Source organism: Macrobrachium rosenbergii, chromosome 11 (assembly GCF_040412425.1).
Source record: "Macrobrachium rosenbergii isolate ZJJX-2024 chromosome 11, ASM4041242v1, whole genome shotgun sequence".
In the NCBI taxonomy this organism is placed as follows: Eukaryota; Metazoa; Arthropoda; class Malacostraca; order Decapoda; family Palaemonidae; genus Macrobrachium; species Macrobrachium rosenbergii.
In genome coordinates this window covers 34407940-34421346 of record NC_089751.1, presented here as the reverse complement: position 1 = coordinate 34421346, position 13407 = coordinate 34407940, and the positions used below count along the sequence as shown (strand labels likewise).

The 13407-nt window shown below is 43.5% G+C and overlaps 1 protein-coding gene across 8 annotated transcripts in view; it reads left to right on the top strand.

The window, feature by feature from the left end:
• The window catches only part of LOC136843316 (peroxisomal trans-2-enoyl-CoA reductase-like), a 352117-nt gene that overhangs the window by 323667 nt on the left and 15043 nt on the right, over window positions 1–13407 (top strand). For 5 of the 8 annotated variants that reach the window (XM_067111578.1, XM_067111582.1, XM_067111584.1 and 2 more), the window contains one exon: window positions 379–503. In XM_067111578.1, the coding sequence (XP_066967679.1) occupies window positions 379–503 (125 nt within the window). Of the gene's footprint in view, window positions 1–378; window positions 504–2186; window positions 2346–13407 lie in introns of all 8 variants that reach the window. The other 3 variants (XR_010854523.1, XM_067111579.1, XM_067111581.1) reach the window with 1 other exon arrangement.

Below are 13407 nucleotides of genomic sequence, written 5' to 3'. Positions count from 1 at the left end.
AGAATCAGTAGAGCGAATGGAGACCCCAAAAGAAATGAGTTAGGTACTCTAAATGCATGGGCATAAAACAAAAATATTCTATTTCATTGTTTTGCAAAAATCTTGTGAATTAATAGTGAAAACAGTTAAAAAAGTATGAATATATGACAACTGAATTAACCTACAGTTTCTTGCAGAATGATGCAGGTTATGCTTCTTAGTTTTATTTTAATAATTTGTATGTATATTGTTTTACATTTTATGTATTTAATGAAAGTGATTGCACATTTGACTCTAAAAAGATTAAAGAATTGAAAGCAAGAATATGATTTTGTATGCAGAAACATCTTAAATAGCTCATATAGTATGTTACTAAAAATATTGTCATTTATTTTGCAGTGTATGAACAGTGGATGTGTGAAAATGGAGGTGTTATTGTTAACATCATTGCAGACATGTTTCGTGGTTTTCCCATGATGGCTCATACAGGGGCAGCACGGTCAGCTGTTGATAATTTAACAAAGGTAAGGATTTTATTTATTTCAATGTGATTTTGATATATACAAATGAATTTTGATTCTATTGTCTACTTAGTTATTTATTATTTTGTATATTTGATTAGGTATTGTTAAAATTTTTCAGTCTGACTTGAGAAAGCTTTGTGTGAATATTGTCAATTTGGTAAAGGGAGGAATGTTTACCATTGTGAAAAATTATGTAAACACTGAACAGCACAGGTGGAATTGTGAAAAAAACTTTTTATCAAGGAAAGTATTTATTATATACACATGTTTCATCATTGAAAAATTGCAGTATGATGTTTTGTTGTGCATTTTGAGTTTTTAAATATCACAAGACAATCATACTTTTAGATTTAATATTTTGATTGACATTTAATATTTAGGTTTTTGTCATTTCTGATAAAATCTCATTGTACAAACAATTTTAAGATGAAAAATAGAAGAAAATTCCAAGTAACTACAGTATACCAAAATAAAAAGATACTCATCTAGCTGTTGTTCCTTCTCTGCACTTTAGGTCTGTGTTTTCAGACTTCTTGAATAGAGATCTGGCACATATTCAAGAGTGGAGTAAGCTTTGGTGCATGAAGCATAAACCTCAAAGTATGATAGTCAGTCCAGAACACTTTTGCCTGTGCATCCTGGTGTACTTTTAAATGGTGTGGTTTTAAGTATCAGTAACACGTTTAAGATTTTAGTTGTAACTTTTGATAATAAATTGCCTTTTAAGAAGCATATACTTAATATTGTATCCTCTGTTCTCAAAAATTTTCTATTATGTGGAAGTGGTGTAGAATGTTTTGGGATGAAGCTGTTATATTCAAGTGTTTTACCTTTTTTTTTTTATCCTTGTTGGAAGTAGTGTACTATTCTCCAGTGTAGTCTTCGGGTGCCTACTTTCATCCCAAACTCTTGGATAGAGTTGTCATTGGTCAAGTTTATTGTCAAAACTCTTAATGTTGACTTTTGGCATAGACATAAAGTGATTCAGTTATGTTTCTCATAAAATGTGCTGCAACAACAAACATCCTCTGCACTCTTCTTTACCTGACCTAGCTGTGTTTGCCATCAACTCTAGGCAGGCTCTTGTTGCAAACAGTGTGTCATTTTCTATCATCATGTCTGTTACTACTCAGTTTTATAGGAGTTTCATTTTGGCTGCAAGTAAAATGTGGAATAGTTTTCCTAGGTCAGCTGATCTCCAAATATTTAAGGCAGGAGCAAATTCATTCATGCTCTGTGCTGACTTGAATTTCAGGTGTATCTTTTTTTTTGTCTGTTCACTCATATTTATTTATTTATCACCTTTTCCAATATCTTGTCTCTTTCTGGAGGCTTATTTCCTTTTGGAGCCCTCTTGGGTTTGACTCTGTCCATAAGGATTTTCAGTAGAAGATTTAAAGAAGAAAATATAGAGTGCACTTGAGGGAGGCTATGATTTTAATAAGGCTTTATCTCTCTCACATGCTTACACCCTTGGTTGGGAGGCTTCATCCATGTAAATTATAGCTTTGCTAGGTATAAGGAGATAGTGAGCTGTTGGTTAACTGCGCTTGTTACATGTTAAGGCATGAATAAAATCAAAGGATTACTATAATTGTGTTAATCTTGAAGTAATTGATCAGTAAGATACTTTTTTATTAATTGATCTTCTTGTATTAATAGGATCATTTCTTTTACATAAAGTCCCTTGCAGTGGAGTGGGCTGAAAATGGTGTACGAATTAATGGTATTGCTCCAGGTCCAATCTTTTCTCCATCAGCAGCTAAGAATTATGGAACATTTGCTGTATTTGAGAAAGCCCGTCCTGGTTTACCAACGAAAAGACCAGGAACACCGCATGAGGTTTGTGTATAGCATTAGAGGATTCTTTCATAGCTAAGGTTTTTATAGTTAGTAATCATTTGAATATTAGAATATGAGGTTCATAACTCATCAGTAGGTTGAAAATATGGTGTTCAGTATAAGTATCATCTTTGTGTTCACTTTTACCTCCCACATGTTTTGAAGGTAAGGTAGGCTATGTGTTTTCTTTGTTAGTGTGGAGTGATGTATTTTATCATCATCTTTATGTCTTACTTCACTAGTAAAAAATTTTCTTACTTATTTACTAGATTGGTAATAGCCAAAATGGAAAAAGGTGGCATCAGTCACTTTGGTTGCCTTGCCAGCTGGGAGGATAACTGTCTCCTTTGATAGTTTCTGTATTCCAACTGAAGTGGGGCCAAATTCCATTCAGTATTGGGGGAGGTGGTTCTGTCCTGAGTGTCCACATGTTCCACCTCAACCATTATCTTGTGTTTGCTAATAAAGTCTTTACCAATCAGTGAGAAGAGACACATTGAAGTGTCACCCCAGTAAATATGAGCATTAGGGACTTGAGTAGGTGCCCTTGAACCTCCTAGCCTGGGGAGGTTAGAATTGAGCTGGTCAGAATGTTAAGATCAGTCAGTACTACAGGAGCAGGAGCAGTGTGTTCTGTAAGTCAAGGTTTTATATAGGTAACTTACCAAGTAATTACATAGCTATAGTTTCCACCTTAACGGCAGCTTAGATTCAAAATTTCATGGGTAGCACTTCAATATAGTTTGTGTAGGTGATCAGCCCGTCCTACTAACGCAATATTAGAATGACTTGGCGAACAATTCTCATTTGTTTCCTGCCTTCCATGGTGGTAACACCTGTCTGGCGGTAGTTTTTTTCACTATTTTCTGGCTATTTTGCCGGAATCCAATAGAGGACTCTAAGTCAACGATCAGAAAGCATATATTGTAGCCTTCAAATTGAAATCTTTCAGGATGAGTTTTTTCTTATTTTGTTTTACGTTGATTCAGTCATCATTGAGCCGCCAGTAAACGATGCCATTTGCATTGATTGCTTGTTTACCGGTTAGGCTTCTGGTGGCGCCGATAATAGTTTTGCCTTAAACTTGGATGTTGCAACATTCCGTGATAAAAGTAAATTGTATGTTATGCATTTTCATTAGGCCATATTGGCAATTTATGAATTGTTCTCCAGCTATAAACTACCAGCGAACCGCTGATAATAGTTTTGTTTTTAAAAGTAATTCTCAAAAGTTATGACACTCCATTATAAAGTAATTGTCTAGAAACTCTGTTATAAAATAATTGGTATATGTTAGGCTTTTCATTAGGCCATAACCTTTGCAATTTATGAATTGTTTTACGGCCTTAATATACTAGTGAGTTGTAGATAATAGTTTCGCCTTAAAATAGTTCTTGGGTATTTTGCCAATTCATTAGGCCTATAACTTTTACAATTATGATTTATTTACCAGACCTATGCTTCCTTGGAGCCTCCGGTAAATAAATTTTTGACATAACCGTGACACCTTCCTTTGCAGAACTGAAAGTGTTTGGGAGAAGTAGTAAGGAGAGAATTGGGGGTTTTTGTTGGTGGCTGCGAGTTGATGTTCTCGACAGCTCTCGCTACAAACCTACAAGCTTGCTGGCACCAATCTCGGGCGCCAGCTTCACCCCCAGCACCCTCTCTCATGCACTCGGCGCCAGAGCTAGTGCCCTGGCGCCAATTCTCTCCTACTAGTCATCTTACCACATGCTCCCACACCTGGCTCCCTTGCTTCCCTTTCCATACCTTTGCCAGTCTTGTGTCTTGGTGACTACTTGTCCCCCGATGCTCCTAGACAGAAGGTTCCTGTCAAACTCCCCACAGTTCCTGGGAGGAGGCAAACTGGAAGTCCAAGGGAAGTCAGGGGATTCCACATGGGTTGTTGCCCCCTCAGTTGAGCCTGTTGCAGTCCCAGGTATCGGTAGACACCCACGGGAAAGGCATCTTGTTGGATGTGTAGCGGAGGAGGTAACTATCCAGCCCTATCAGATGTCATAAACCCAGTCCCTGCCAGACTCCCCTAAACCTGGGAGGAGGCATACTGTCGGTCCATGTGAGTCCTACGGGGTTTTTTCCCTGATAGTTACCCCTCAGTCGACCCTGTTGTCCACAGGTCTCAACGGACAGCTATTGAAAAGGCATCCATAAAGATGTACTTGTCTTGGCCGTAGTGGTGCCAATGCGTTTTTTTGGTTTAGGATCCCAGTGTGAACAAAATAAGGATCCCAGTGTGGACAAGAGGCTCCATTGACACTTTCAGAATCCCAGTGTGCTTACTTATGGATCAGAGTGTAGGCTAGTGACGCCAATGCTTTTCTTCGGATTTATCTCCGCCATTGTAAGGATATATTTCCCAGTTTTGGTGCATCAGTGGTTGTTGTCATTGCTCTCCGAATCTGGACAGAGTCAGAGAGTGCCCAAGTTCCGAGTGTCCAAGTTCTGAGTGCCCAAAACCTAGTTCCGAGTTCTGAGCTTCCAACTTCCAACTTCCAAGCGGCCAAATTCTGAGCCCCCAACTTCTGAGTGCCTAAATTCGGAGCTCCCAATTTCTGAGGCCCGCCCCCCCCAAAATTCCGAGCACCCAAGTTCCAAGCTCCCAGGTTCCAAGTTCCGAGCTCCCGAGTTCCAGGCATCCAAGTTCCGAGCTCCCAGGTCCCAAACTCCCAAGTTCCGAGTTCCCAGGTTCTGAGTACCCGAGTTCCAATCTCCCAACTGCCGAGAGCCCAAGTTCCGAGCGTCCATATGTGTCCGAGTGCCCAGTGTCCGAAGCTCACGTTTGCGCGTCCACCTGTGTCTTATGTCCACTTGTCCTCCTGTCCGTTTCGAGCCAGTTATCAATTATCTAATACCACACTTGGGGCTACAGACGCTACCTCTTCGCTCTTCTATGTTGGTTTCGTCCACTTCTATGCTTTGTTGGAGACCATTCAGCACCAACTTAGTAGGGTCTGTTACACCACCCACCGAAAGTCCAGTGTCAGAGCACCCAGCACCAGAGGCTTGGCGCCTTGGATTGTTTCCTTTCCCTGTCATGTATGGACTTGGAGGAGTTTTTTCTGCTCTTGTTTTGTATTCTCCAGAAGGAGATCTATAGTGCTCTCTTCTACTGTGAAATTCACACAGTTGCAGTGGGTTGTCACTCCCAAATGACGACATTCCGACACTAGTTTCGGAGTGTTCGACATTTTTTCTTGAACTCTGCTCCTGACAATGTGCTGCCTGACCTCAGTTCTTCATTTCTCTCTCTTAGCCAGCAGATGAAGGTCAAGAGGGAGACGATCCAGATAGTTCTTTCACCCATTCTCCAGGGCGATTGGATAGGAGCTTGGATATGCTGGGAGCACTCTTCCAGATCCCCATCATAACCCCAGAGAGTTTTTTAGTTCCGCCTTTTGGGACAGGGCTTCCCAATCAGGAGTCTATGCTTCGACCTTTCCCGATTACTAGCTCTTCCTGCATTTGACATCCCCTCTTGTCTGGGCATTACTTCAGCCTTTACATGTCAACTGACTTCATTATCTTCGAAGAAAAGGGGCTTGGAGGCTTTGACAGTAACCTTTGCCAGGACAGGGAATTACAGTCGGATGCCTCCATGTTGTTTATTAGCCCAGGTTTCTTTAGTCAAAGTTCCAGTGTTGGCTATCTGATCATGACTTGTGCAAGGAAATCCTTCTTCTGCTGAGCTTAGTTCTAGTCTCCTTCTCAGCACCTCAGATCTAGGTCAAAGGAGCCTATTTGAAGAACCGGGAAGATGTCCAGGACTCGGTCCCCAAGAAAACGGAACCTCACTTATACTTTGGAGAGCTAAAGCGTTTCATTTATGGCCCTACTGCTGCTCAACCCTAGCTCTATGGTAGTCTGTTTGGATGAGACCTTAGTCGTAACACATTTACTTACGCAGGGAAGCTGGATCCAGCGTTCCCTCTCGACCAATCACCAGAGTTCTTCCTCTGTTGACAGATCAATCAAGTCTTCTAGTCATTTGATTTATTCAGGGACTAAGCATCCAAGGACATACTGGGTCGTCAGAAGCTTGTCCTTCCCATCATGGCCTTTCGATCCCCTGAGTTGTCAGGATCACTTTATTGTATGAAGCAAGCCAACCTTGGACCTGTTTGCCTCTTCAAGGAACCTTCTACATGGTCAAGGAAGCACTGAACAGTCTCAGGCTCAGTCTCCAGTTACTGGTGGACTCTTCAAGATCTTTCCCCCAAATTGTGTCTTCTCAGACAACCTAGCTTCAGAGATACTACCGGGGGGTCTGCTCTTGCCCAGACAGGCGCCAGACTGTCCATAGGATTGTCTTCCAAAGAGTCTTCAAGATGTGTTGCTGAGGCTGTTACAAGATTCAGAGTGGTCGTCTTGCAAAGCTGGTGTCTCGGACTCTTCGTCTCTTCTTTTTAGACACCTCTGACCCTGCTGCAGATTACCTCTTTGTTTCTGAGAAGATCTAGGTTCTCTCACTTTCCTTGAAGAGGTACCGATCTATGCTTATCTCTGGTTAAGCACAGAGACCTGGATCATTCATCATCTTCTCAAAGACCTCACAAGCCTTTTTTACACCCAGCTTGGAAGTAAGAGATGTGTTATCCTCGTTTTTTCCTTTGATTTTAGCCAAGAACGAGGATCTATCCAAGACCTGGATCCGTTCTTTCTTCCTTAAAGTTTAACGGACATCCTTGGCTTCCAGGAGCTCTGTCCAGCTCCCAAATTCCTAACTCGCCTGGTGTCCAGCTTGCCTGACACCAGCTACAACCTGGCCCCAGCACATGCTCCAAGCACCCAGAAGTGCTCACCGACTCTGAGGGAAAAGAGTGAACTCTCTGACCAATTGAAGTTTTTAGGTATTTACCTGAACAGGACTTGATAATCTAGAGGGCTTTCTTGTCCTTTGATGTTTGGTTAAGAACCCCTCACCCTTGGATTAAGGTTGCATTGTCCTTCATCCTTAAGAGAATTTCTGAAACACACACAGATTCAGAAGAACAACTGCCTTCTTTTAGTGAAAGCTTAGGTCATCTGAGCAGCCTCCACTTCTTTAGCTTTAAGCTTTCAGGCACATATGTCCCTTACTTCCACTTGGCATCGGCCAACTTGAAGTATATTGTCCTTACATCTCACAGGCACATATGGCCCTTACTTCCATTCTGCATTGACCTACTGGAAGTATAATTGCCCTTCACATCTCACTATCTTAAGAAGTGAAACCTGAACTTCTAGCTCTGCTGGCACCCAGCTCTTCGGACACCACCTACAGTCTGTTGCCAGCTTTAGAGCTTCCAGAGCCTCAAGCTGCTAGCTCTCCTGTCCTCCAGTTCACCTGGCACCAGCTACAAGTCTGGCCCCAGCGCCCAGAGCTTCGGGCTCCCCTGGTGCTCAGCTCGCCTGGCACCAGTGATATTTATACCAATGCGTGAGCTTCCACAGCTCACTGGCACCAACTCCAGACTGGCGCCAGCTAAGTAGCATGTAAATTCTGCAGTACCACAGGATAGTGACTGGCATGGTATGGCAGGAGGAAGCATAAGATTTTCTCCTACTATCTCTTCACCTTCTGGTGAGGTAGAAAGTTTTTTAGGAGCCAGAAGGTTCAAAGTACCTGGAGCACCCACCACTCTCAGTGGATGGGTTGTGGTGTTATTTCAGTGTAAGTGACAGTGTATCTGGTTGTTTTTTTACGTTGGTACTGCGCCCAGAGCAAGGGCACCTATTAAAGTTTTGCTAGCTATTGGATAACTCCTTAGCTGCATAACTTCCACAGATGTTTTGGTAGCCATTGGAGTACTCCTTTGCTACAAATCTCACTCAAGTAGAGGTGACGCTTGGCTCTACCGCCATGCCACTACATGTTAAATTGAGCATCAACCAGTTGCAGTTTTATGCTGCAGGCTCTGTTAACTAATAAAGAACGACAAGCATTGTATTCAATGCTAGCAACTTTTCTATTTCAAATTCGTTACACAACTTCATGTTTTTGGAGTAGAATACTGTCCATGTATCCCACCTCCTGTCAATGTGGGATTCAGCTATGCAGTTACTTGGTAAGTTACTTATATAAAAATGTCATTTTTATAATAAAATAAAGTTTTATATATACTTACCAAGTAATTACAGAATTGGAGCCCACCCTCCTCCCCTCTGAGGACATAAGGCACGAAATGAATGAGAATTGTTTGCTAGGTCGTTCTAATATTCCGTTAGTGGGACGGGCTGGTCACTTACTCAAACTGTATTGAAGCACTACCCATGAAATTTTGAATCTAAACTGCCGTTAAGGTGGAAACTATAGCTATGTAATTACTTGATAAGCATATATTAAACTTTATTGTATTATAAAAATGCCATTTTGATTCTAATGTGAATCTAAGAAACCAGATAAACTTATTGTCCTTGGGATTTTTGTTAGCATGCTCCCAGGACCTCGCCTTTTCAGCAGTGAACCAATCTCAGTGTGGGTGGCCTTCAAGTACTTTTTAGTTTCTGCACTGAGGGCTGAAAAGTCTTTCTTCTGAGGCAGAAAAGTCTTTCTTCCGAGGCTGAAAAGTCTCTCCTGAGGCCTGAAAATATCTTAGCAATAGTGTCGAATGGCCTTCAAGGACTTTTTAGTTTCTACACTGAGGGCTGAAAAGTCTCTCCTGCGGGCTAAAAATATCTTGGTAATAGTGTCGAATTTTATATAAGTGACTTACCAAGCAATTACATAGCTACCAGCTTTCCACATGGCAGTCTTAAGAATCCAAATTTTTGTGGTGGCGCTATCATCGTTAGTTTAGGTGACAGGGTCCCGCCCACTTTCGGGACCGACAGGTACAACTCGGCAAAGAGCTTCAATTCATTTTCTGCCGGCTCCCAACCAACATCGGTGATTTTGTGCAGTCTCATCATTTTTTGGATATATTTGTCCAGTTCTTTGGTGAAGTATTCAGGTTTTCCCTGTTTTTGGTGTGAGGTGAATATTTTTCTTAGCTATATAGCAATTTTGTTAGCCATGGTTAAATTTATTCTAATTAGCCAGGATGTGTTGTAGAATGAGATTAGTTAAGTTCTCTTTTCATTCTCACACTAAATGTGTGAAATGTAGGGGGCAAGACAGTTATGTATATCTCTTACTTGTTCAGAATGTCAGGATTGGGACGAGCAAAAGTGACTTTGATATCTCATTTAGTGAGTTTGGGTAGGAATAGAAATAAGAAGTGCGTCCCATAGAGCTGAGAATAAGGCTAGTGTAGCTCCTATTCCATCTCATGTGTAGGAGATAGTGCTATTTCTTTTCCTCAAATCCATGCTTTGTCTCCATTCCTAAGCCCTCCTACTTTGTGACCACATACTCCTTTACCAGGTTCCCGTGCTTCCAGTCTCGACATCATTGCTAGTCTCGAATCTAGGTTTGATAAGAAATTTGAATTTTTAGCCAGCACAGTTGTGGAATTCAGTGCAAAGTGACAGTGTAGTGCATAATGAGGAGATGGCTACCCGTCCCACCAGTGCTCCTAGGTGAAGGTCCCTGTCCCGCTCCCCCGCACCGGGGAGAAGACATACTGGAGGTCCAAGGGAGGCTAGTGGGGTTTGCCCACAGCTAGTTGCCCCCTCTGCCGAGCCTGTTGTCCATTCCCAGGCTGCAGATGAGCGCCACTGGAAAGGCATCTTGATTAGTGCTGATCATCTGTCATCGGACTTGGGTGGCTTGTCACCCGACAGGACGCGTCAGTGGCTCCGAGTTGTCACCTCTAGGCCTTTGAAGAGGCATTCTGCCATTGTGGACAGTTCTTTTCCTCCTGTTAAGAGGTATCAGGAGACAAGTGCCAGTCTACAACCTTTGTCCAGTTTCACCGTTCCACCTTTGGACAGCCAGAAGTTGATGAGGTTTTCGAGCGACCAATGCTTGTGACTAGATGCTCTGATCTTCCTCGTAAGTGCCCATTGCCCTCTTCTCTTCAGTCTCGCGCTTCCTGGCTCCTGTCTTTTTTCAGTTGCGTGTCGCTAACTTCAGCGCCACACTCGGTTTCTTTAACCCGTGCGGTGCCAACTTCAGTCTGCTTGGCGCCAGCCTCACTGCTTTTGCACCCATCTTCGCAGGAGGATTCTTCCTTGACCCCGCATCGTTGTCAGTTGGAGGATATTATGGGTTTTTTTGAAGGAAAGATCTTCGTCTTCAAATAGCAAGGATCCGTCTTTGTCTTCAATGAGGAGGAAGCAGAGCACGATTCCATCCCTTCATTGGCTTACTCCAGTTTGCTGAAGTTCTTCCTGGCAAACTTTCTTGACATTTTCAAGCGTGCTTCTTCTGCTTCGCCTGCATCTACCTTCCTCATGAGGAAACGCTCTTCGGACATTGCTTGTCTCCCCAAATTAGTTCTTTCTTCCTCTTCGAAGAAATTCCTTCGAGAGGTGGATGAGTGGTTGACCTACAAGAGGGAGCAGCACGGTAAAGCTACCTTTGCCTTCCATCCCTCTAAGCTTCTGAAGAAGAAATGCTGCTTCTATGCCACCGGAGAGGTGCCTTCACTGGGAGTCCCTGCCTTCTCCCAAGGAGACTTCTCCGGTTTGGTTGATGTTATGCTCCGAGCTGCATTTGCCTCGGCCAAGATTATGTTTTCCTCTTGATCTTGTCCATCTTGTCAAGAAGTTTTTTAAAGTTTTGGAGATCTTCAGTTTTCTGGTCTGGACTGTTGGAGCTTTGGTGAGAAAAAATTGAAGACTGTCCAGACCTTGCTGAAGATTTCACTTCTAACTGGCTGGGTGTTTTATTGTGTTCCGACAAAGCCATCAGGGATGGTGCCACTGAACTTGCTTCTCTTTTCTCGATGGGTATCCTCAAGAAACGGAAGTTGTGGTGCTTATTTGTCACAAAAGGAGTAACTACTACTCAGAAAATGGCGCTCTTGTTTTCTTCCTCAGGCAGGACCCATCTCTTCCTTCAGGAGACAGTTAAGGAAGTGTTATCAGCCCTGAAGAAGAAATCCACTATGGATCTTTTAGCTCAGCATGCCAAGTGCCTGAAGGAAACTCCCTCTGTTTCCAAGTATTTCTTGCCCTTGCAACCGCAGCCCTTTCGTGGAGCAGGGTAAAGACCTTAACCCAGGTGTCAAGCTAACCTACGTCCTCCTTCGAGGTTCATCAAGAAGCATTTGTCCTTCATGCAACCATTGTAGGTGAGCTTTGTCTCTTTTGGGAGGAATGGATTTGGGCAGGAGCGGACTCCTGGGTGGTCAAAGTACTGAGAAGATGCTATTCCATTCCTCGCCTCAACGACCTACTTGGTAGGGTCTCAGAAGATTTTGGCTCTTGCTCAAGAGTTAGAGTCCCTGATTCATGAAGGGGCAATAGAGGAGGTACTGGTTTGTTTGTGGGAGAGGTTTGACAACCGACTCTTCATAGTCCCCAAATCATTGGGGGGCTGGAAGCCCATCCTGGACGTCAGCGCCCTGAACTTATTTGTAGTAAAGACGAAATTTTGCATGGAGACTCTCCGCTCTGTCATGTCCTCTCTCCATCAGGGCGACTGGATGGTCTCCCTGGACATGAAGGGTTCTTCTCTAAAGGCCTCGGCCTCGAAGGAGTTTAGAGTTCAGGAAACTAGCAATTGTTCACGGCTGACGAGTTCTGTCCTGCCCAGTTCCGATTGTGTTCGCGCGATCAGCTGCCTACTTCCATGTTCCCATCCATCCAGCCTCCAAAAATTTCTGAGATTTGTGTTTAGAAGCAAAGTCTTCCAATTTCGGGCCCTTTGCTTCGGTCGGTCCATGGCCCCTCAAGTTTTCACCAAGACCATCGCTCCTCTTTAGAATGGCTTCATCCTCTCGGGATCAATGTATCCCCTCTACTTGGACGATTTGCTTCTCCACTCCACGTCGGAAGTGCAGTGTGTGGAGGACTTGAAGAATACTCTTCTAACGCAGGAGTTAGGCATTTTGATAAACCCTCAGAAGTCACAGTTGACACTGACACAGAAGATTCCCTATTTAGGGATGATTCTGAACTCTCAAGCTTTTATGGTTTTTTTCAATCCCCAAAAGGATCGGGTCTTGCCTACAGACTGTTCGGGAGTTCCTCTCTCTCTCTCCTGGTATGCTCAGCAGTCCAGTGGATGAGTCTCCCAGGCACGCTGGCCTCAGTGGAACAACTTGTGAAGTTGGACAGGCTTCGCATGAGCCCCCTACCATTTTACTTAAAAGCAAGCTGGTGCTGAAAGACCCAGCCAGACTCCTTCGTCTTCCCCATCTCATTAGAGATCAAGGAGGATCTTCGATGGTGTTTTTCAGTATAAAAGCTTCAAGTAGGAATATCTCTTCTGATGCTGTACCCCAGCCTAGAGTTTTATTCTGATGCCTCCGATCTAGGTTGGGGAGCCCTTTTAGGAGGCCAAAGGGTCTCAGGAACATGGACTTCAGTTTAGAGCTCCTTACAAATTAACTTCAAAGAGCTAAAAGCCATTCACCTGGGCTTTCATTCTTTTGCTCCTCTGGTAGCAGGGAAGATTGTAGCAGTGTATGTGGACAACACCACAGCCTTGTCTTATGTCCGCATACAAGGGGCTACCCTCTCTCCGAAAGACCTCCTCCTCTGGGCAAATCAGTACCAGGTGAAGATTAGTACTTGCTTCAGGATTCCCTCGTATGCGACGATTTTTGAGAACTATAATGCAAACCAGTTGTGGGCCTCTTCGCAACATGGAAAAATTATCGTATGCCTCTCCATGGCTCCCCAGTCCCAGACCATCTTGCATGGGCGACGGATGCCATGCTGTTGGACTGGATGGGCCTGGGTGTCCAGTCCTTCCCACCTTCTGAATTGATCAGCGATCCATTCTGGCCCAGGAAAGAATGGTTTCCAAATCTGCTGCACCTGTTAGTGGACTTCCCAAGACTTCTGCCACAAAGACATTCGCTGCTCAAACAACCACACTTCCTCAGGTCCCATCAAGGATTGTCCACTCAGGCCCTGACAGGCTTCAGACTGTCGGGAGCATTGTCAGAGTGTAAAGGCTTTTCGATGCAAACTACAGAGGCTTTTGCTAGGTGCAAAAGATCTGCTGGCA